The sequence below is a fragment of the Thermobia domestica genome, chromosome 1 (assembly GCF_964235325.1).
Source record: "Thermobia domestica chromosome 1, izTheDome1.hap1.1, whole genome shotgun sequence".
In the NCBI taxonomy this organism is placed as follows: Eukaryota; Metazoa; Arthropoda; class Insecta; order Zygentoma; family Lepismatidae; genus Thermobia; species Thermobia domestica.
Genome location: NC_137454.1, coordinates 39810845 through 39835360, shown reverse-complemented (window position 1 = coordinate 39835360; position 24516 = coordinate 39810845). Strand labels below are relative to the sequence as shown.

General features: G+C 37.2%; 1 protein-coding gene across 1 annotated transcript in view; it reads right to left on the bottom strand.

Annotated features, from left to right (window-relative positions):
• The window catches only part of LOC145666001 (uncharacterized), a 258937-nt gene extending 234905 nt beyond the window's left edge, over positions 1 to 24032 (bottom strand). The window contains exon 1 of the mRNA XM_081733108.1: positions 22756 to 24032. Coding sequence (XP_081589234.1) covers positions 22756 to 23469 — 714 coding nt within the window. The 5' untranslated portion in view covers positions 23470 to 24032. The remainder of the gene's footprint in view (positions 1 to 22755) is intronic.
• Positions 24033 to 24516: the final 484 nt, after the last annotated feature.

The window sequence follows — 24516 nt, the reverse complement described above, 5'->3', positions numbered from 1 at the left end:
ATCCTTTGTTGTTCAAGAGCTGTTGTGTGGAGTAACAACATTACAATCATGTGAGATGCACTATCACGACCCTAGCAATTGCTATTTAGTACAAGAATTAAGAAAAAAATAGATGGAACAACCCTTTTCAACATTATATTGAAGTTAAAGTTAACCTGCGAAACACTAGGTAAATGTACAGTGTATTTATAAAAGTGTAGGACGTAGTTTTTCTTGAAGGATTTAGGATTTGGATTTCGGCATCTAAGGCCATTTAGCCCTTCACGATTTGAGGGATGACGTCCCTCGGCGAGCACACAATCCGGGGAAATTGAAGGAAGAAAGGATTGGGGAAGGAAGGAAGCGGTCTGGGAACCTATAAGTTAGGTACCACCCCGGCATTTGCCTGGTGTGAATGAGGAAAACCTCATTCAGGGTGGTTGGCCTGAAAAAGCTGTTACACTTTTTCGACCGAGTGTCCCCACCGGGAATCGAGCCCGGGACCGCTCGCATCGAAGGCGAGAGCGTTAGCGACTACGCTACGCGGGGCCATAGTTTTTGTTGAAATCTACTATGAAAGATAATTGTGAGTCAATTTGGAAACGCGTTACTAGCTTAATATATTTTGTAATCAATTTTAAAACTTAATTTGTAAGTAAATTAAAAAAATACCAAAATTAATATTTAAAATACCCATTTACAAAAAATAATAAAATAACAAAAATAGAAACGAATTTTGAATTCAAACTGACAACAGGTTGGTGGATGAAACAGTGTAAATTTTAACAACTTCTAGTTAGGATACAATCGAGCAATTAATTCTGAGAATGGTTTCCCGCTAAACTTTGGCTATCCATTCTGTTTACTATTGATTTCCAAGTTCATATCCGTTGCTTTTATTATGAGCGAATAACATCTACGTCACAGCGCAGCGTTCGGTTTGCATCTCCCGCTCCCCCTCTTGTTCAATTTACCAGTCACTAATGACCGTAGGAAAGTAAAAGTCCCCAGGGAATGTACTGACACAATGTCTAACTTTACAACAACAGGGAAACTCATTTATGCGAGCTCAGTACAAAGTTTTGTGTAAAACTATCAGCATGTTGCACAGTAATAATACTGTTAGCGGAGATGCCTTTTTCCTCAAACTTTTTTTTTTTTTTTTTTGTACTTCATTTGGAACTAAAATACAAAAGAATTTGTGTGTAACATATTTCGGACTCATTTATTAGTATAAAGCAAAGGGAACTTACAATTTCCTAAAGTTAGTACTTCCGTCAGTCCGTTATTACACACGATAACCGAATTTCTGAATTTTGTTCTTTTTTCAAAAAAATATTCTAGAGTGATTATCTTGACCAAGTTCGCTGGTGTAGTGGTAAAGCGTTTACCTCTCGGGATCCCTGATTTGATCACCGGTCAAGTGATCTTGTGGTGGACCAGGGGCGGATCCAGGGGGTGGGGCGATCGGGGTGATCGCCCCCCCAGAAAAGGAAACTTTCTTATTTTATATATATAAATAAAACCCATCCCGGGGCCGCGGTGGCTCAGTGGTAGAGCGTTCACCTCTGGCGCTAGGGGTCTCGGGTTCAAACACTGCTCCCGCCAAGTAAACTTTGTGGTGGACAAACACCGTGTGCGTGGGTTTTCTCGGGGTTCTCCCACTTTCTTCATTCCACCATTTCATTCATTACTCATTATCACCGTCTCCTTTGGCCTAACCGGTATAATCGTGGGACGTAAAACTCAAAATTTCATTTCATTTCAAAACCCATCCCAAAGTTTGGAGCCCTTAAAAGTAGAAGTATGACAACCCACCGCCCCCCCAGAAGTCGGTCCTGGATCCGCCCCTGGGTGGACAATATAGTGTCCACGGGTTTTCTCGGGATACTCTTGTTTTTTTCCAATATTCTGAATCCACTAATTCTCACATCGTCATTGCCTTAATCACAATCAGGCCCGTAGCCAGCCCAAAAACTTAGGGGGGGCCCGATCTAAACATATGATAGTTCATCAGCATATTATAATTCTTTTGCAAACTTACTGTAAAACTTTTAGGGGCCAGCAAAAATTTAGGGGGGCCCGGCCTCCCTACACCCCCCTGGATACGGGCCTGATCACAATCTTCCTTAGCTAAAAGGCATAATTGTGGGACGTTAAACTAAAAAAAATCATTTCATCTTCAACCTTATTTATAAATTGAGTTCATACCTAAAAATCCAATCGCATGACTGTAAATTTAACGGTAGCCATGCAGACTCGTAGCCAGCCCAAAAATTTAGGGGGGAGGCGGTAGAAGTTAGGGGGGCCCGACTCAATCATATTATACTTCATCACCATATTATAGTTCATTTGCAAGCCTACCGTGAAATTTTAGGGGGGGCAGTCAAAATTTAGGGGGAGCCCGGCCCCCTTGCCCCTCCCGTGGATACGGGCCTGTAGCTATGCCAACGTAACCACACGCCCCGCTTTAGCCGAAACAGTCCCTTTTTTCAACCGTTGTCTCGTTTTTTTTTTTTTTTCTGATTCACAAAGGAGACGCGTAAATGTTTTAAAGCAAAAATGACCCAGCTGTCCCGTAATTATTATTCAAAATGTAAATGGTCCAGGCCCGTATTTATATATTGTTCTCCCCTGAGCTCTAAAAAATTTGCCGCCCCCGCACAATATTTTCCGCCTCCCGAAAATGACCAATATTAGAGTTGAATTCACAGTTTTTGGGGTCGCTAAGTGACAGTTTTAATCCAATTCAACTTCAAGGTCATACTCCACTACCCAGAGAGGAGGCGAGATTTTAAAAGTAATCGAAAACGACATATCGCACACTCTTAAGAGTGTTACAACTCAAACAATGCACATTTTCAGTTATGATCGCTCAAAAGAAAATAAATAGAGAGGAGCAAACTCTACTTGCTAATATTTTTGCATAAACGTAACTAAACAAATTAACCCCTAGATGGCAGAAATACCAGTATTACAGGGAGCGCGTTTGATAGAATAACAAACTTTAAAAGTCATGTTCCCAGTCTTCCACCGGATGTGCGATATATTAGTGTTGAATTCATAATTTTCAAGGTCGCTAAGTTTAATAGTATCAGTTATCATTACAGTCAAGTTAATCAAGGGAGAGGATGACTTCTTAAAAATAATCAGACAAACCTCTTATTAACAACTACTGTAATTAGAGCGAGCGAATCAAACAAATTAACATATTTTCTCGCGCTTGCGCGGAACTCTGCGGATTGGTAGTTTTAAATATTACTTTATTGTGAATTCCAGAAATTCCAAAATTTTGCCGCCCTCTGCTCGAGCACAGAATAGCACTTACCTAAATACGGGCCTAAATTGGTCAATGCAAATTTTACACTTTTCCATACCAACACTTATTGGGAAGGTTCAGCTGTGTCTGGAACTTCTGAATATTCAAATGGGAATTGAATGGGAGTTCTCAATGTTCAAATAGTTAAAAGCATTGTTGGTTAGTACTTAAGTTAAAAACACTGCGTTATCAATCTTACATGTGTATTTTGGAAATTGAAAACACTGCAGTCTAGAAGTCAGATACTTACCCTCCCCCCAGTCGCCGATTTGTAAGTCCCGTTTTTGCAAGTAAACGTTCTGGTCACCTTGAGCTATGCATATCCTATTTTGTGGAAATAAAGGTAGTGGAACTTATACATTTCGCCGTTAGATGGCAAGAAACATTCTGCAGTGATTGACATCTATCGGACGAAATTGAAACTTCTAGTGGATGATCCCTTGTACTGTCTACGAGATTTTATTTACATACTTCCTAAGTTCCTGTACATTCGCAATGTTAATTATTATCTTCTAGAGAATGATCCCTTGTACTGTCTACGAGATTATATTTACATACTTCCTAAGTTCCTGTACATTCGAAATGTTAATTATTGTCGAGCGTTCCTCATTCGTTTTGCATTTGACCCAGCTAATTATCTCCATTCCTCTCCACACCCACATTTCGAAAGCTTCCAGTCGTTTTTCATCATTTCTGCGTAATTATCCATATTTCTGCACCATACAACATAAGACTGCACACAGAGCATTTTATGAGTGTTTTCCCAACTCTTTTATTCAAAGATCCACAAAATATACCTTTTTCCCTCCTAAAGACTTCTTTCGCAATTTCTATTCGTAGAAACAGTATATTTGGAAATTATGTTCTCGAAGAGTTTGCCTACTGTCGAAAAGTTCATCCTTCATTTGATTGTAGGATATTTTTTTAAGTATACTCTACGTTTACTTAACGTTTAACGGGTTTGTTCCATGGATTTTCTCTTCTTTGTTGTTCTAAATAACATTAAGTAAAAATTTATAGCTTCATTCCGATTGTTTTAACATTTTTTTGTTACTCCAGATCAAATTTTTGATGGATAATAACTCAAGCATTCAACAACTTCAAAATATTCAACATCTAAAGGTAACCAAGAAATGTCTGTCGCTTTTGTGGAGATCTGTTTTCAATTGGCCCTCACACCGTGAGTTGAATGCGAATGGAAATAAGGCGAAGGTCAGTTGTTGGTATGGGTATATCCAACATACTACCTGGTTGTAGCAGTTCAGTTACACCGTGAACTTGTGTAAGGAAAGACTGAACATGGGACCTCCACAGAGCGTCATAAGAGCGTGTATGATGTACGAGTTTAAACTGGGGTCAAACACCACTACAGCGGGGCGGAAGATATGCCAGGCCTTTCGTGATTGTGTCGTGACTACAGGGACAGTGCAACGATAGTTTAACAAGGTTAAAGACGGTTACGAAACGCTCGAAGACGCACCACGTGCCGGAAAAGCAACACATGTACAAAACGAAGATCTTCAGGCAGCAATTGAGGCGAACAGTTTCCAGACATATGAGGAACTGGAAGTACAATTCAATGTGAGTGGAGAAACCATTCGGCAGCATCTCCATCAACTTGGGAAGGACTACAAGTTGGGTCGATGCTGTAACAAGGAAACCGAGTTGTTCATTGATCCAACACTGCATTATTACTAAAGTTTCCGGTGTGTAAGACATCAAGATCATAGCCTGACTACCTGAACACACACACACACACACACACACACGCGCGCGCGCGTATTTGGCGTCTTAGAAAAGGGGAAATTTATTGCCTCACCCTGTATATGTTTGATACATACCGGCTGTCTACGAACCATATACACTAAATACAGATGGTATATATCTTGCACGTCTCGATTTCCTTGGGAAAGCATTAAGCCTTTCAAAAAAATTATTGCGTTTCGTATATAATAGTAGATTTTCAAACCTTAAACTTACTATAGTAACACCATATATTCAATCAGGGATGTAAATAATGGTTTAAAGATGGCACGAAAATCAACCACAAAGAACACATCAAGTGTGACTGAATATCGGACTGTTACAAGCAAAATTAAACGTCGGATTACAGCCGACAGAGGATCTTAAAGGGTTAAAAGAATTGAACGCATTACCGTGGTTCTGATTTTGCTAAACTGTATGTCCACATTTCGTATAGCCTCGGTACTGGAGAGGAGGTGCTGGATTTCAACAACCAAAGCAGTTATCTTCCTGATTATATTCATAATAAAAAAGCCAGTCCTGAAATCTGAAGTAGAACCAGAGGCAACGTGTAATGAGTTGGTAAACCTAACCATGCATGAAGATTATATTAAGGAAATGGAAGAGTTGCTGTGTCCTAAGTCAATTCACTGGAATATTCCAGAGTTTGGTTAGGTGGTTGGGGAGTCTTAAATCGATTCACTGAAATATGCCATAGTTTGGTTAGTGGGTTGGAATGCCTAAAGTTGATTCACTAGAACACGTCAGAGTTTGATTACTTGGTTGGAGTTTAGTGTCCTTTATCAGTAATGAGGTAATATAAGAGATGGATCTACAATTTAAGGCAGAATTAGAACCACCATAATGTGTTAAAATTTTTATGATCTCCCACCGGGAATCGAACCTGGGAGTTCTTGCACCGAAAGCACGCCACTAGGACCTGCGAGTTGGTGGTGGTGGTGATAGAGAGGGTTGGAGTAACATCTCAAAGCTGTTTCAGCTTCCTAAAATGGTTTGCAAATGCGATAAGATTGAGAAAAGCTGTTCTCCACCACTCTTGACAATTAATATTGACAACTCTGTATTACAAAAATAATACATTCTCATTAACTTACTCATTCTCATAAATATATACATTCTTCTAATTTGAACAGTAAATAATAAACTCTGCTGAATACGATGAAAAAGATAAAGAGAAAGGAACGTTTATGAATAAAGGGATTTTGCGTCTATAATACTTCTTAAGAATAAATATTTTTGCCCAGATGTTCGCAGCATGTAAGTCTTAAACATTTTGAGGTATGCATATTAGTATCACGTGAAACATACATTCATGAATGAAAAGATATGAATAGTTACAGTTAAAGACACTGACATCCCAAGATGATCTTAAAGGATTGATTCTATTCACGGACTCGAAATCCCTGTTACCCAGGAGATCTTAACGGATTGATTCCATTCACACACTCGAAATCACTGCTACCCACGAAGATATTAACGGATTGATTACATTCTCAAACTCGAAGTCACTGTTACCCAAGATGTTACCGGATTAACTTCATTCACTCATCCGAAGTCACTGTTATCCAAGATGTTAACGGATTAACTTCATTCACTCATCCGAAGTCACTGTTATCCAAGAAGTTCTTAACGGATTAATTCCATTCACGAACTCCAAGTCACTTATAGCCAAGAAAATCTTAACGGATTGGTTCCATTTACGAACTCGAAATCACTCTCACCCAAGAAAATCTTAACGAATTGATTTCATTTACAAACTCGAAGTTACTGTTACCCAAGAAGTTCTTAACGAATTTATTCCATTTACGAACTCTTTCTAGCTATCCATTTAAAAAAGAAAATGAAAAAAAAATTTGCTTTAACTTTGGTGGAGACTTTTTGTGTGGAATAATGGACATGCATATACTAACATTACAATCCTATAAGACGAATTAACGTGCTCTAGAAACCAGCTTTGTTTCTCTCTCTCCTCTCCTTCTTTTAATACTCTGACGATAGCCCTATACGTAAAATCAAATCACCTTCGTAATGATCTGTTGTACTATAATTAAGTATTCCTTTTTAATTATTTCTTCAGGATAAGGTCAATATTTGTGAAGGTGGATAGGTATAATTATGCTCGTTAACAACTTTAACAACTTTTTTGGTATTATTATTATTGTTTGTTGTTAATATAATTACAAAACAAAGTTTTAAAGGAATTTAGAGCTCAACTTTAGAGCTTTACAAATTAACTAATCCTGTTAGGTTTCCCGGGGCTCTTTTGTAGGAAGCCACAACCAAACCTTCTTTGTCGTTGTGAAGTTCATAAAACTTTTCATAAATTCTTTCCACATAATCTCTTTTTTCTTGTCTGAATGTTTAGCACGCTCATTCTTCTCTCACTTTCTCTCCTCGTTTTTGCGTGCGAGTACGTATATGTATGAGTTGTATAGAGGTGGAGAAAGAGACAGGTTTTAGGAAATAGACACGTGATAACTAGAGAAGGTGGCTTGATTTTAGTTTGTATTTACTGAGGCACTGTAAAGTTAAATTAAATTAATATACAACAAACTCCGTGATAACTTTAGTGATATTAAGTTTATTAAAGGTAAAAAAAAATCCTTGTGTTGGAGAATATTACACAATACTTCACTTTAAAAAAAAAAACGAAAAACAAAACTGCTTACTGAAAATACCGTTCATTATGGATAAATAAATGAATAAATAAATACAAGGGAAAGTCAAGAAGTAAAGGGACTTGAATTTCTCGCATTAGGGTTTGGTAACACTGCTAGTATCCAGCGCTGAATTAGTGTCGTCTGCAACACTTCTATGTAACGTGTCACTCTTATTCCCGCGTCGTTAGTCGTTGGAGTATACAAGACCGTTAAACACAGCAGCTCCATTGCCAATCTGCACCAAGGAGGATATGAGAGCAGTGATTCGCTTTTTGTTTAGATAAGGTTAGGTTAGGACATTATTCGTCGAATACAAGCGCAGCATGGTGACAGATGTTTATCGCGAAGCAATATCTACGAAAGATATTCAAACACTGAAGAACTTCTTTATGTAACGAGAAAAGGTCGAGCAGGCCATCGACGTCAACAACTGAGGACAGGACAATTTGAAAGTTGTTGAGGGTATGGTGATGGAAAACAGACGAATCACAGTGGACAAAGTCGTCAATACTTTACATATCAGTCATGGTTCAGCGTATTCTATCTTTCACAACAGGCTAAATTTTCGAAAATTGTGTACAAGGTGGGTCTCGAAAGAATTGTCAGCGCGGCATAAGGCACAAATATTGGACATCTCTCGTCCTGGCTTCAAGCGATATTCATATGTTTGGACAACTGAAGGAAGATTTGCAACCGATGCAGAAGTCGTTGATGCGGTGCAAAATTGGTTACAGGTGCAACCGAAAAACTTTTATTTTTTTTTGGACGGAATCAAACAACCCGTGAAACATTGGGAAAAGTGCGCGTTGAGTGTAGGTAGATTATGTAGAAAAATAATGTATGTTTCAGTTTTCTATCATTAGATTGAATGTACTTTCTCTCAGAAGTCCCTTTACTTTTTGACCTCCCCTCGTAAATAAATAAAAATAAAAATAGAAAATCTATGATTTTCTTTATTTTGTAATATATGTGAAGACCTTGGTAGTATATACGAATTAGTCGAACATATATAAAATAGCCAATCAGGCCTTGTAAACCAACCCAGTCAACCAGCCAATCACAATTGAATCCATAGACTGACACTGATTGGATGTGGCCATTGGCCAATCAAATCCCGCCCCTTTTCTGCCAACATCTTTATAATAAAGGTTTCTGTTTCTGGTTTCTTATACTTTACTCTGAAGATGAGAACAAAATTGTCGATTCTCGGAACATTGGATGACGTAGAATTCACCTGACTGATTGCCAAAGAAGGACTATATTCATCACGATACCAGGAAAGCTTCAATTCTTATTACCAATTAGGTATTGGTAGCATATAATATTTCAACTGGGAAAAAAGTGCATGTACAAATATGAAATCATATTCCTTTTATTGATGGCATTGTTCTTTTTTTGCAAACAACTTCACAAATTACAAGGTGTGACGAAGAAACTTAATTTGAAGGGAAAGGACGTCACATTAAAACTGAGTATTGAACAGACGTAAGTGATGTTTAACCCTTACAAAACAAGTCAGGTTTGAATTTGGAAACACAGAATTAGAAGGCAATACGGCAAGTTACCTCGGGCCGAAGACACTCAGGGATAGCAACTTTAAAGACGAAATTAACGTATGAACGAGAAATTTAAATGTATAACTCATATCTAGCTACATTGGAGTGTATTGGGAAAGAACTTCATCAATGTCAGCGTATCTGAGGCGTACAAGTTTCAACAAATGATTCCTTTCTGTTTCCACGAAGACATACAAAATCAGACGGTCACTATCTGCACACTAAAGGAAAAAGCACAGAAAAATACATGCTAGAAATTATCCGTGGAGGCAATAAAATACCTAATGGAACAAAAAGATACCAACAATGACGAATATAACAAGAGTGAAAATATAACTATTGAATTGACAGTTTACTAAACATATTGCAAGAACATAATAAATCATTAACTGCGTACCAAGAGATGAAGCACTGCAGAATAACATAAAAAAGAAATACCTGAGATTGCTTGGAAAAGGATTAGAGATCTTCATCCAGCAGTGGATTTACAATGGCTAATCCTCCTATATACCTGCAGGCCCTATTACTTCCTTTTCCTTCAGGGATCTCTCTCGTGCTAAGTGGATAGCATACACACCTTCGACGTGGAAGACCCTGACTCGATTTCCGGCGGGAGCTCTAGTGGTTCGGATACCACGTTAAGCTGTAGGTTCACGTCTCATATAGCCTCGCTGCTGAACGGGACACTAAACTCTAATCCAACCCAATCGGTTTCTTTAGTGATGGACAAACAACTTAATAGACTAATTGAGCTCTCTGATTTGGCATGAGCAGAATACGGATTTGCATAGTAGGCAAATCGAGATACAATGCGATTATTGAATCATTGAATAGGCACAACATCTGTTAGGAAGAGAACATATGATTACTAGAATATATCCTTTTAAAGAAAGGAGACTAGGCAATTTTCTTGAGCAAAACTGTACTTTTATCCATTTAAATTATAACAAAATGAAACGACTAGATACACTCATGTCCAAAATGATTGTCACATATCTATAACTGAGTTCTTGTAAGAATATAATTTGACAATGATTTTGCAGGGTAATTTTAATCCTGATACTATGTGCGTAGTCGGGAAATGTGTATTTGTGGTAAATTTCATAGGAAAAGTATTATAAATACGAAAATTAGATTGAGTAAAACAAAATGTTGCTAAATGGACAAGAAAGTTTTATTTTCGTTTTATTGTTTTCATTTACTGCTCTTTGACATAAAATTTGTCACATAGCGTACATGTCTTTGCCGATTATACAATACTAACATTATAAGAAATATCGGGCGAATTCGTTATCAAATTATATTCCTAAAACAAGACATTCATAGACATGCGACAGTAATTTTGGACCTTAGTGTACGTGTGTTAAAGAATACTCCGGGTAACTGTTACTTAACGGTGAACAGCCGCACTCTCTTTTTATTTTAAAGTAAATGCATTTTGCGTTATCTGTGTTAGTCGTTAAGTCAGAGATGGCCTGCTACCACCTGTTGACTTGAGAGTTATTTGAACAGCATTAACCGAGATCTCGGTTCCCAGCCATCAGCTCAAGCTAACGTGCTCGATAAAGCTACCATATGGTGTGTATTTAACGGCTTGTTCAGCATGTCACTTGCAACTCTTTTTTTTTTCTTTACATACATTCACAAAGCTTTATGCATCGTACATTGAATTATGTTTAAGAATTATATTTTATTAATAAACTGTTTATCAATACAGGTTAATTTCAGGGAAGACACAAACTCGAACAGCTACATGAGCTTCTTCGTGGCTAAGTGGTTAGCGTACGCTCCTTTAGCGTGGGAGACTCGGGTTCGATTTCCGGCGAGAGCTCAGGTGGTTCGGATTCCACGTTAATCAATAGGTTCACGTCTCATATAGCCTCGCTGCTGAACGGGACGTTAAACTCAAAATCAACTCAACTCCAACAGCTACATAAGTCCACTTGAGCCTTAGTCTCGCTGTATAGTATAATTTCTATTTAAACATGGTCAACTGAAAGTGGCGTTATTTTCAAAATATTCACTACGGCTACTTTTTTAAAAATATTAAACAGAAGCAATTTTAGAGTGTTTTTACAACAAAACCCTTTTCTAGTCATCAGTGGCGTATTTACGTTTTTGTTACGGTGGGGGGTGGGGTGAGCTTTGCTAACTTTATTCCTGGAAAAGTGAAAATTCTGCAAGATATTTAATTTACTTTAATATAATTTACTTTTATATAGTAAATGACATTTCAGCGGGGGTTAAGCACGGAAGCTACCCTAAATACGCCACTGCTCGTAATTATCCTAATTATCCGAAATTTTGCATATTCAGATTGTTTCCAGAGCTCAATAACTCGGATAGTTGGAAAAGGAAACGAAATAAAAAGAAATATTTTAGTTTTACCTGCGATGGTTATACTGTGTATGCTAAACGGAACGTTGGTTATGTAAATAAATGAAATGGTGCAATGAAGAAAATGGGAGATCTCCGAGAAAATTCAAAAACACGATGTTTGTTTACCACACAGCTGACTTGGTGCGAGCTGCGATCGAACCAGGTACCCCGCGCACCAGAGCTGAACACTCTACCACTGTACTATCTGGGCTTTTACAGATAACTGAAGTATCACTGTATATTATTTCTTTTTTTGTGCCGATGTTTCGTTGTGTTTCCAAAATCTATTATTTCACGTGATTTTTCTTTTTTTGCGTCTGAAGCAGGCGCGAACCTAGAATTTTTTGTTTGGAGGTGACCAAACTTTGTGGGAGGAGATTCAATATTATAAGACACTACGTCTAACTATTCTATACTAGTGTTAATACTACACCTGAAAAAGGGGGCCGCGGTGGCTCAGTGGTAGAGCGTTCACCTCTGGTGCATGGAGTCCCGGGTTCAATTCCAGCTTTTGCCAAGTGAACTTTGTGGTGGACAAACACCGTGTGCGTGGGTTTTCTCGGGGTTCTCCCGTTTCCTCCCACTTTCTTCATTCCACCACTTCATTCATTTCTCACAATCACCGTTTCATTTAGCCTAGCCGGCATATCCGTGGCACGTAAGACTCAAAAACTTCATTTCATTCATTTTTACACCTGAAAAAAACGATAAGTAATTGTTTACTGCTCCGGTCTACATTATCAGAAGAAAGATATGGAGCTGGGTTGTTTTCTATAAGAAAAATAATCAAATTATGCTGCAGCAATCTCTGCTAAGCAAGTATAGTACTGTCTTTTTAATCGTACAAATGTATACTATATCGAGTTACTAAGTCTTTTTTCTTTTTTCTATTTTTCTTTTTCTTTTTTTCTTTTCTTTTCTTTCTTTCTTTTTTTTTTTGAGTGTCCGGACTCGGTGGACCCCCTGGGTGGGTGGCCTCTGATCTGAAGTATGGGAAAATTACGAGTTTGCAGTTCCCGTATTTTCTGTTCACAATTGTCAGATTCAGTTGAAGCCATTTACAATCAAGTCCGTTTCCTTTGATTGTTCTCGAATTTATGTTTAAAATAGATTCTTAATCAAATGGATTCTGTTATATTTTGTTTTCCTTTGTAGCTAGTATCACAGATTCTTTCTCACATTTTGCATACATTGGGAAAGAATCCATTATTGATCATTGATATTTTTAACATGATTTTCATATCATATCATATTATAACTCCATATTCATATCATTATGTTTACATCTATTTTTTTTTTACATTTTCTTTTCCCCTTGGGACGACTTTATGATAAATTGTTTCCATCTTCTAATGTACTATCTAGTGTTAATCTCGTTCTATTCTTCTTTTAAGTCCATGCTTACACAAACTGACCATTTACCTTCAGGTTTCTTCCTCTTGTACCTTCCTTTACTATTTTCTCCACTCTGTTCCCTAGATAAACTAACTCTTTCTCATGTTACGCTCATACCTCTGTAATCTTATTTCTTGTACATTGTTCGATATCACTACCTCAGTTACTTTGTTACTTTCAGTTACTTTGTTACACTACCTCTTTTTCGTTTGTTTTTAATCTTATCCATCCTGGCGACAAGGACGCTGATCCTGGGGGGGGGGGAGAGGGAGCCCAGGTCCTCCCAAAGCTTATGTGGGCCCCCCTAGTGTATTTATGAATATACAACATTTGGCATAATTTGAATGCAATTTGTCTCAACATCTTCATATATATACCTTCTGTGTCTGAGTGCTCCCCCCAAATTTACAGAGAAATAGGTCCCCTTGCCTGGCGACACCACACATTCATTGCATCATGTTCATTTCAGTCTCATTTCGTTTTGTTTCTCTTATGTGCTCTTTTATTAATTGTTGCTGCACTTTTATCTTTTATTCTAACTTTCTATTGTTTTTACTATTGTTATTGTATATTTACTCTACTGTTACTATTATTACTATTTATTGGTATTGTTATATACTTACTATATATTGTTATTGTTATATATTTCCTATTTATTATTATTGTTATCTATTAGTTATTCCCATATACTTATTATCTTATCCCTTGTTTTAGATTTTTAGTTCTTATTTGCAGCAGTATTGTTGTTATATTTTGACAAGTTTGTTTTTAAATTGTATTTAAGGCAGTTCATGTTGATCGTGACGGGGACAATTGGCCTCGATGATGACGTCCCTATTAAACCTCAATCAATCAGTCAATATGCAGCTAGCAGTCGTGTTGATCGTGACGGGGACAATTAGCCTCGATGCTGACGTCCCTATTAAACCTCAATCAATCAGTTAATATGCAGCTAGCAGTCGTGTTGATCGTGACGGGGACAAATAGCCTCGATACTGACGTCCCTATTAAACCTCAATCAATCAGTCAATATGCAGTTAGCAGTTGTGTTGATCGTGACGGGGACAAATAGCCTCGATGCTGACGTCCTTATTGAACCTCAATCAATCAGTCAATATGCAGCTAGCGGTCGTGTTGATCGTGACGGGGACAATTAGACTCGATGCTAACGTCCCTATTAAACCTCAATCAATCAGTCAATATGCAGCTAGCAGTCGTGTTGATCGTGACGGGGACAAATAGCCTCGACGCTGACGTCCCTGTTAAACCTCAGTCAATCAATCAATATGCAGCTAGCAGTCGTGTTGATCGTGACGGGGACAAATAGCCTTGATACTAACTCACCATTAAACTCAATCAATCAATCAATTAATCTATCTTTTTATATACCTTAATTATCCCGACTCTGCATTTCTGCTTCACACAATATTGTGGGTGTCAATACAATTTTGATTGGTTTTACCCTTTTTACTGGTTCTTTTGCAGTTGAACTCTTTCAAGTTGAGCCTTTTTATAGTTGAACAACTTGAAGTCCAATCTGTTATAGTTGAATTATATTACAGTTGAACCATTATACTGGTTCTTATTTTTTTATAGCAAACAATAACTAATATTTTCTTACAATTTATCTAATGCCATCCTCCAAATTTCCTTAAATCAAATTAAAACCGAGATATCTAAATGTAATTGATATCTCCCATTAATGCTTTTCCTGCAGCATCTTATTGAAAGTGAACATATTCTATTCTCTTCATACTGGTTTTTAAGTCTTTGTTGTTCGAAGGCTTCTCCACTCTTCCTTCTTTCTGTTCTGTATTTCTTTTGTTCATATGGGCTGAATAATGATTACTTCATATGTCATTAGAACGGGTACAATTATTTTTACTAATACAATATTTACTGTACCATTATATTATTTTTTGTTCCTTCATACAGCGCGGAAACCAGGATGAATTTGTAACTATTTAAAATCGACATATTATTAATGAAATTGTATTGTGACTCGTTTCTGTCAACTAAATTTGTACCGCATATTTTCACACAACAAGAAAATATCACTCTTAACTAGCAGGCATAATATTGGACTAAGAAAAAAAAAAGTTTGTCAAGTCGTATGTATGGAGTATTGGACTGTATGGTTTAGAAATTGTTCATTAAGGAAGTTAGAGAAGAAATATTTAGAGTGCTTCGAAATGTAGTTTTTGGGGAAAGATAGAGAAGATTAAATGGACAGACAGAGTAACAATCAAAGATGTTTTAAAACGGATAGGAGAGAAGAGGACACTATTAGCCAAAACCCTTCGTAGTTGGATTAGAAACATTCTTACGAAGAAATTGACTTCGTCATACCGTCATAAAAAGATGGAAGAAAAGCGAGGAGTAGGAAGAAGAAAAACACGATGACACGATGTTGGAAGTTAAAAGAGGAAGCTGAAGAGCGGAAACATGGAAGAAACACTTTCAGGCTAAACATATCAAAAAGGAGCCTCATTAGTCTTAGATCCTGTTAAATAGACAGAGTACTTAACAAAACTTTTAATATAAATTTAGTTTTAGAATTTATTTTACTTATACTCGTACATATGCGTGTTAATTAAACTAAAAGCTAAAAGGAAAACACTACAGAATAAACTAGTATGAGTTAATTTTATTTTTATTGCATGTGAGCCTACGTCATATCTTTAAATATTCTTTGTATGTTTTGAGTTTTAATGGTCTAACATTAAAAAGAAATGAGTTCTTTCATTTCGCATCATTAGAAAGATTCAAATGTTTAGCAGCAGAAAATGAAATGAAATTTTTGAATTTTACGTTGCATGGTTATGCCGGTGAGACTAAAGGAGACGGTGATGATGAGTAATGAATGAAATTGTGCAGTGAAGAAAGTGGGAGAAAATGGGAGAATCCCGAGGAAACCCACGCACACAGTGTTTGTCCACCACAAGGTTCACTTGGCGGGGGCTGGGATCGAACCCGGGACCCCAAGCACCAGAGGTGAACGCTCTACCACTGAGCCACCGCGGCCCCTGTTTAGCAGCAGAGATCCACGCTTGAACCACTCTTGCTTGCATTGCATTCTCTCCATGCTCTAGCACCTACCAAAACTCGTTCGATATGTTTCGGTGTCAGGGTCTCGACGTGTAAAATATGCAGAAACCAGAGAATGTGTGTCTTATCTTGCGCTACCCAGCTGTGACATGTCCCACTTTTAACGTGTTACTGTCACGTTCAGTTATGAGTGGTAAAAATACAACATATGATAAATTTTGGACAAGGGAGTACCGTAAGTGAATTAGATGTGTATTTTTTTACATAGGATTTTTTTTAAAAGACTAAAATATTTAATTTAAATTACAAGCAAGGGTACAGTGTGATAAATTATTTTAATATTTACAAAAACGAACTGTATTAAAACCTATGGATCTGAGTTGCGTAAAATCGGGAGTTTCTAGAAAATTAACGTAACTTTGATAATTTTGTATATTTTCTCTCTTCAGAAAGTTAATACATAACTATTTGACAGATTACCCCCTCTCTAATCCATTTATAGTGACCGGCAGGATGACTTGATCGCTGGCTAGGTTAGAACGTGTATAAGTAAATATATTGTTAAGAGGTTATGACATAAACAAATACTGAAAACAATTACTACTAGTGATTTAGTTGTACGCATGTGACAATACAGTGTAGTGTTAGTTTGTAGCTTTATGAAATGTCAGTACCGGTATGTCAAATATCAAGTCATTGGTTTCGAGTTATGCGGCACCGATAGTTTGTAGATTAGCTCTGCAAAATAACAAATCTGATAATTTTGCATATTATCTGTTTGTAAAAAATAATGAATATGAATGGTAGATTCTCTCTTTCTAGAAAAGTAGTAAATATGATAGTTGTGCAGGTTTCATCTCTCTCTCTCTCTCAGGAAAATAACGAATATGATAGATTGCAAGATTTTCTCCCTGTGGAAAATTATATTTACGACAGTTTTACAGATTATGTCTCTCTGTCTCTGGAAAATTATAAATACGATAACATGTAGATTTTCTCTTTCTCTCGAAAAATGATAATTTGTATATTTCTCTCTCTCTCTAGAAATATGAAAGTTTGTAGATTTCTCTCTCTCTTTCTCTCTGGAAATATGATAGTTTGTAGATTCCTTTCTCTCCCTCTGGAAATATGATAGTTTGTAGATTTCTCTATTTCTTTCTCTTTGTAGATTTTCTCTTTCTTTCTTTCTTTCTCTCTCTCTCTGGAAATTTGATAGTTTGTAGATTTCTCTCTCTCTTTCTCTCTGGAAATATGATAGTTTGTAGATTCCTTTCTCTCCCTCTGGAAATATGATAGTTTGTAGATTTCTCTATTTCTTTCTCTTTGTAGATTTTCTCTTTCTTTCTTTCTTTCTCTCTCTCTCTGGAAATTTGATAGTTTGTAGATTTCTCTCTCTCTTTCTCTCTGGAAATATGATAGTTTGTAGATTCCTTTCTCTCCCTCTGGAAATATGATAGTTTGTAGATTTCTCTATTTCTTTCTCTTTGTAGATTTTCTCTTTCTTTCTTTCTTTCTTTCTCTCTCTGGAAATTTGATAGTTTGTAGATTTCTCTCTCTCTTTCTCTCTGGAAATATGATAGTTTGTAGATTCCTTTCTCTCCCTCTGGAAATATGATAGTTTGTAGATTTCTCTATTTCTTTCTCTTTCTCTGAATAATAGTGAATATGATAAATTGGCAGATTCCCTAACTTGGGAAAATAATAAATATGACAGATTCGCAAATTTCATCTCTCTACTAAATACATAAATATGATAATTTTGCTGATCCCTCTGTGTAGAGTATTAATAAGTACACATACTTTGCAAACACTTCTCTATAAGATTAAGAAAAAAAATATATAACCTTGCAGAATATTTATCTGCAGAAAATGCTTTGCAGACTCCCTCTCTCATTTTTAAGAATGATGATTGTCCATGTTTCCTCTTTTAAATGAAATTGGCTTAAACAGATTTTGTCGTCATGAATTCTATCGAGGAATTTGAAGCTTAAAATATATAGATGAGATAATCATGTCTTTTGTTCTGTATGGGTGGGAAACATGGTCGCTTAATCTGAGGGAAGAACGTAGACTGAAAGTATTTGAGAACAAGATGCTCAGACGAATATTCGAACCCAAGATGAACAAGAATGGAGAATGGCGGACACTTCATTACGAGGAACTACATAATAATTTATACCGTTTGCCAAATATTGTGAGGGGGTTCATCAAGTCTAAGAGGCTCACGTGAGCAGGTCATGTCGCCAGAATAGAACAAAATTGAAACACTTTCAAAGTTTTAACTGGAAATCCAATCGGAAAATGACCATTAGGAACACCTAGGCGTAGATGCGAGGACAATACTAAGATTTAATCTCGCGGAAATAGAAATACAAAGTAGAAACTGCTTCCAGTTGGCTAAGGACCTGAAGTTAATGGAGAGCTTTGTAAACGCGACATTGAGTCTCTGGTTCCATTAGGACATAGAGAGAGAAGGAGAGAGAGAGAGAGAGAGAGAGACAGAGACAGAGAGAGAGAGAGAGAGAGAGAGAGAATAGTTATTTAAACTATTTTAACTTTACTTTCAACTTCTACCAGTGATGGAATTACCAGCTTTAGCTCTGGTAGCATCCATAGGACAGATTGTGTTTCTCCAGCAATGAACCTTTTGGAAATTTTAACTGATATACTTAGTTGATAACGATTTTGAGTAACTGAATATAGTTTATCTTATTTCGTTTGCATTACCGTTTTTTTTTTTTTTTTTTTTTTTTTGGCAATATCACCCTCACAAACTCATTTAATGATACGTGTTAAATACGAACTAATTACGTGACAAACCATTTAAGCTATAAATAGGAAAGCTAGGATCAACTTAGATCCATGCAGTAATGAACCAGTTTCATTAATGCCATAAATATTCAACACTTGTAGTAGCTTTCTACTTGTGAATTATTCATTTGGGCTGAATGTTTAACACAAATGTCTTTGAAACAATTATCTTGTCTCAGTCGACTTAAGGAAACTGGTGAATTCCTGTTTGGTGTTCCTTCATGCTTTGCGTAATCAAGGTTCAATTGTACTGTTACCACCCACACACGAAGACGATAACTAGACCAACAAATACCAAGACAATGATTGAGAATATGTCATTGCTAATTTTCAGTACCTCAAAACTTTCGTCAATAGATTTCATGCATCTAGTATCCGCTCAACCAAACTCCGTGGGTTGAGGGAACTAAAGAATTATTGCCGCAAAATAAAGCTCACTAATGAATACGACTTTATAAACCATTGCAACCAGGATTACATGTTATTATTCCCGCTCATTCCATCTACTTTCGTACTTTGCAACTGTTCACCTCTGGTGCATGGGGTTCTTCCGTTTCCTACCACTTTATTCATTCCAATATTGAATTCATTTCTCATCATCACCGTCCCCTTTAGCCTAGCCGGCATAAACGTGGGACGTAAAACTGAAAAATTTCGTTTCACTTTCCTACTATGCAACTTGAAAGTAGCTTTCCATGTTCTTGATCTAGCTAACAATCTCCTTCCTAGAGTGTTTCCAACTCCTCTTATCTAGGGATTTTAGTGCAATATTCATACTATATTCGGTGCCGGTGTTTGTTTGTTGAGATTTTCCGTGTTTTCTTAGCAGTGAAGATATACGAGACAGTTCTTCCGGATAGTCCAGTGGCTAGCACGTGTGTCTTTGGTGTTCATGTGGTCTTGGGTTCAATTTCCGATGGGAGAGCACAAAGGCTTAATTTAACGATCATTCATTTTCATTAATTATCCGCCTCCGTTAACCTAAAGAAGCATAGTCGTGAACGTTAAACTAAATATTTTTGTCTTTCTTTTTCGTTGCTGTATGAGATATGAATCTGCTATACAATGTGCAATTTGAGCCAACGTAACGCATTCATTTTTCCCTAATCAAGAATCAAACTCGAGACCACGAGTACGATAACCCATGCACTGATATTTGGACAAATTTTATTAGGGAACGCTAATCATATTGAATTTAATTGAATCATTCTTTCTTTCCTTCCTTTGTTCTGAGGGAGCTCATGTGCTTCGGATTCCACGCTAAACTGTAGGCCCCGGTTTCATACAGCCTAGCTGCTGAAACGGATGCTAAAATCAAATCAGTTTTTTTTCTTTGTTTCTTTTCTGATTTTTGTATTTAGACTCCCATTACAGCATCAAGTCACCCTACTTCTTAACATGAGCTAGAAAAACCAGATGAACTTCCATCGGAATGCGAACCCGAGTTTCCTGTAGTGAAGACTATGCTACTATACAGTGCCGGATCCAGGATATGATCAAGGGAGGGGCTAAACCATAGTTTGCCGCTTTATCCAGTGTAAAGCAGGATTGAAGCCCATTTTATCCAGTGTATACCTGAGCGTAAAAAGGGAGGCTATAGCCCCTATAGCCCTCCTTGGATCCGCCACTGCTACTATACAAATGTGTTAGCCCAAAAGGAAACACATTGTTCCTCTTGAAACAACAAGATACACCTAGACAAGTTATCTATGAAATATATATATATCTTTCTTTTACGTATAACTTTTAATATATTTTGCCGGTAGTTTATTTTATAATCAATTATAAATATTACATTGTTATATTATTTACGTTATTTTGAGGTGAGCGCGGTGGCTCAGTGAAAGAGCCCTTATCTCTACTGCGCAGGATCCGGAAGAAACAACTAATCACTGAAAATGAAATGAAATCTTTGAGTTTTACGTCCCACGGTTATGCCGGTTAGGCTAAAGGAGACGGTGATGATGAGTAATGAATGAAATGGTGGATTGAAGAAAGTGGGAGGAAACGAGAGAACCCCGAGGAAACCCACGCACACGTCTACCACAAAGTTCACTTGGAGGGGGGTGGGATCGAATTCGGGACCCCATGCACCAGAGGTGAACGCTCAATCACTGAGCAACCGCGGCCCACTGAGCACAGCTCAATCTTGCAGATATTATATAAGTAATAGCTGAAATAAAATTATTCAGTTAAAGTCCCAAGATTATGCGATTTAGGCTAAGGTAGACGATGGTTCAGGCAAGTGAATGATGGTGGGATAGTCGGTTTAATGAGAATGTGGGCTAAATTGGATGACCCCGAGACCTGATAAAACCCAAGGACATGATGTTGTCCGCCACAAACATACTTGGCGGAGGATTGAATCAGGAACCACACTCACCAGAGGTAAGTGCTCTACCAGTAGGCCACCATGCTACCCTATATATATATGTCATAAATAAGAAACACGGTTTTAATAGAGTTTGTTAAACTATGCCGTTATTTCATGTTATACAACGTTTTTAGTATTATGCGAAATATTTAGAATGGTCAGTTTTTTGCAGCCTATTAAAAATCTTGCAGTTTTTTGCAGCCTAGTGATCTGCTTAAACACGATTTGTAGGAAATGTGCGTAACTTCCGGCAATGCTGTACAGAAACCTTGTTTATCTGTTCTGTACATGAAAATATGAGAAAGAATAACAGTGACAGAATAAAGAAAATAATAAGAAAATAAAAAAAACAAACAAACAGTATTGCTGTTCCCCATATTAGGCTACCGGAGTCTCTAATATGGGGATGCTGGAGTTCCTAATATGGAACTATGACATATACCTAGGTAGATTCTAACATCAATATTACTTCCATAAAGCAAGGACACACAATCTTTCAGTAAAAACTATTGTGATAATCAGTGGCGTATTTACGATTTTATTTCGGGGTCTTTGCTAACTTTCGGGGGGAGCTTTGCCTGAAAATGTGAAAATTCTGCAAGATATTTGATGTACTTAACTATAGTAAGTAAGATTTTGGGTTGGAGCTTAAGTCCGGAAACCCCCCTAAATACGCCACTGGTGATAAATACGGAAAAACAAAATAGAAAGGAAAAATATGAAGACTTCATACGAATGTATTTATGTTAATGTTGACTAAAAAGAAGGTAAGACCTACATTGTTCTACAGTTGGAAAAAACATTAATACAAAACGGCAGTACAAAGCGATATGCTTACATAACCGTGAAGAAAAGTAATTTCAGTTGCAAAACACGTTAAATCAGCGTACAATATTTGAATACCATAGCAGATCACTGTGACTGCTGTCTCCTTTCAGAGTTTTTCCAAAGTTTCACCACCATACGAATGCTGAGATCTTACCTTTAGGTAGGGTTGTTAGTAATCACCTTCGAATTTCGTTACGACCTTTCATTAGCATTGTTTCTTGAATAAAATATTTTTGTTATAATATCTGGAGTTTGGTGATTACCATTAAAAACAAAAATGTTCATACCGTATCATTTGGATAGTAATAGTTTAGATTTCTTGAGTGAAATTTACTTACAAGTTTATTAAAGGCTTCTCCGATACCGCTATAGGCTAATAACACAATACCGGTATTTTGATTCCATACAAATTGTATTTTGTAGCATATATATATATATATATGGTATTTTTATTTTTATATCACTTTCAAACAAATATTTAAAATCAAATTAAAAATATTGAAAGTATTGGCATACTAACCTACAACAGAAATCTTATTCACTATATATAAATGATGGTTAAATAACTTTTATGAGACAAGAACTATTGAAAGACAAAAATTACACAAAATAAATCTTAAATATTATATGTTGAGTACTTACCCTTTGCCTGGAAACAGCTGGCATCGAAGAAGTCCTTGGTCTGAAAGGGTCTGCTGGACGTTCAGTATCGAATGGAGATCGCCCCCTCGGGGATGAAGCTAGCACAGGACTACCTGCACCACGACGTGGAGATGTAGACAAGTTTCTATTAGGACTTTTAATTTTAAAACTGCCGCCAGGACTAGGACTAAGATTTCGACGCTGTTGCCAATCGTAAGTCTCCGATAAAAACCGATTTAGATCTGGTGGTCGTCGTGGCACTGCTATCGAAGATGATCTTCTCCGAGAAACAGAGTTTGTTGTGGTACTTGGAGGTACTTGCTGGCAAATAAGATCCACAGAATCTTCTATAAATTCGGGATGTCTGCTTCGTCTAGAAGTTGGAGATTCGTCTATTATGGTATCTTGGTGTATCAAAGCTGGTGATGGTGGTGGTTGTGACTGTGGAATTGATGATGATGAGGAGGATGTTTTATGTTCTTTTAGTGACCTTCTTTCCGGAGTACCTCTGGGTCTTCGTTTTTTACTAGGACGTCTCTCCTCCATTATGTTAGAAGTACTAAAGCGGTGATGGCCGTCAACAGGAATATGTTTTGTTTCCAAAAATATAAGATCCTCGTTACAGATATCAGAGAAAAAATCTTTGAATGTGGCAGGAAAATGATCCTCGAAGTGGTTCCCGGAAGCGGGTAGCTGCAGAGAAGTAGTTGCCATATCACTCTTGTAGATATCCGGTCTCAAATTCTCCTCTCCCTCTGAACCAGCTCTACCTTTCCGTATTCCAGGGCCACCTTTTGTATTGAGCGCAATTTTTTCTTTATCAGTTAATAAAATTCACTGTTAAAAATATATGCACACGTTTGAAAGTTTTTGAAAGTTTGACACACACGAGATAGTTTTCAACAAGTTAGAAAGCACCATCGTGGCCTGTTAGACACATGGCTTTTGTTCTTTACAGGTGGTTATCCGAAAGAGACAACCTGTTGATGTCCACTCTCGAACTGGAAACTCGCTGTATCCCAAACTTAAGAAAAAGTCTATAAAGTATCCTGTAACTTATGCAATCATTGATGTGCCGAACAAATTTCAGGTTGCATAACCTACACAACCACTCACGTTATTTTTTCTCTTGCTTGGAGAATAGTCTAGTGGAGAAAAAAAAGATCAAAAAGAGGAAAGAGAACAAGCTTTGGGGGTACGCGCGGTTGTTACAAGCTGTGCAACGCGGGATGTCTAGTCTCTGAGCTAAATCGATTCATCGCTTGGTATTATATACACCAACCTAAGCGCACTCAGATTCTTTGTCACTCTACGCATGCGTTCGCTCGGAGGAAATCAGGGGTGTTTTTCTAGCTCTCTCCCTGTTCTTCATTCCGAGCCACGCCTTGCATTGTGACAGAGAACGAGAATCCCTTTACAGACAGATGTGTCGCCAGGTTTATAAACAGAAGGTGGATGAAACGTATCCGCGTGACGTAAGCACTATAAACAAATTGCGATTGTGGCGACGTAAATAAGTCAATTTTGTAAACAAATGCTTACGGTATATCCTCCAACTAGTGTAGCTGACGTTATGTTTCAAACGTAATGTTCCAACGTGGTTATCTCGTACCTTTGAACTTTTCACAGGCGTTCTAAAAATACAACAATACGTGAGCTTAATCATTGAATTAGAAGTATGTTAGCTCTACAAACACTGTGATAGCATACGAAATTTATATTTGTTAATATTGGTTTTATTCATTTGTAAGTTAACGCAGT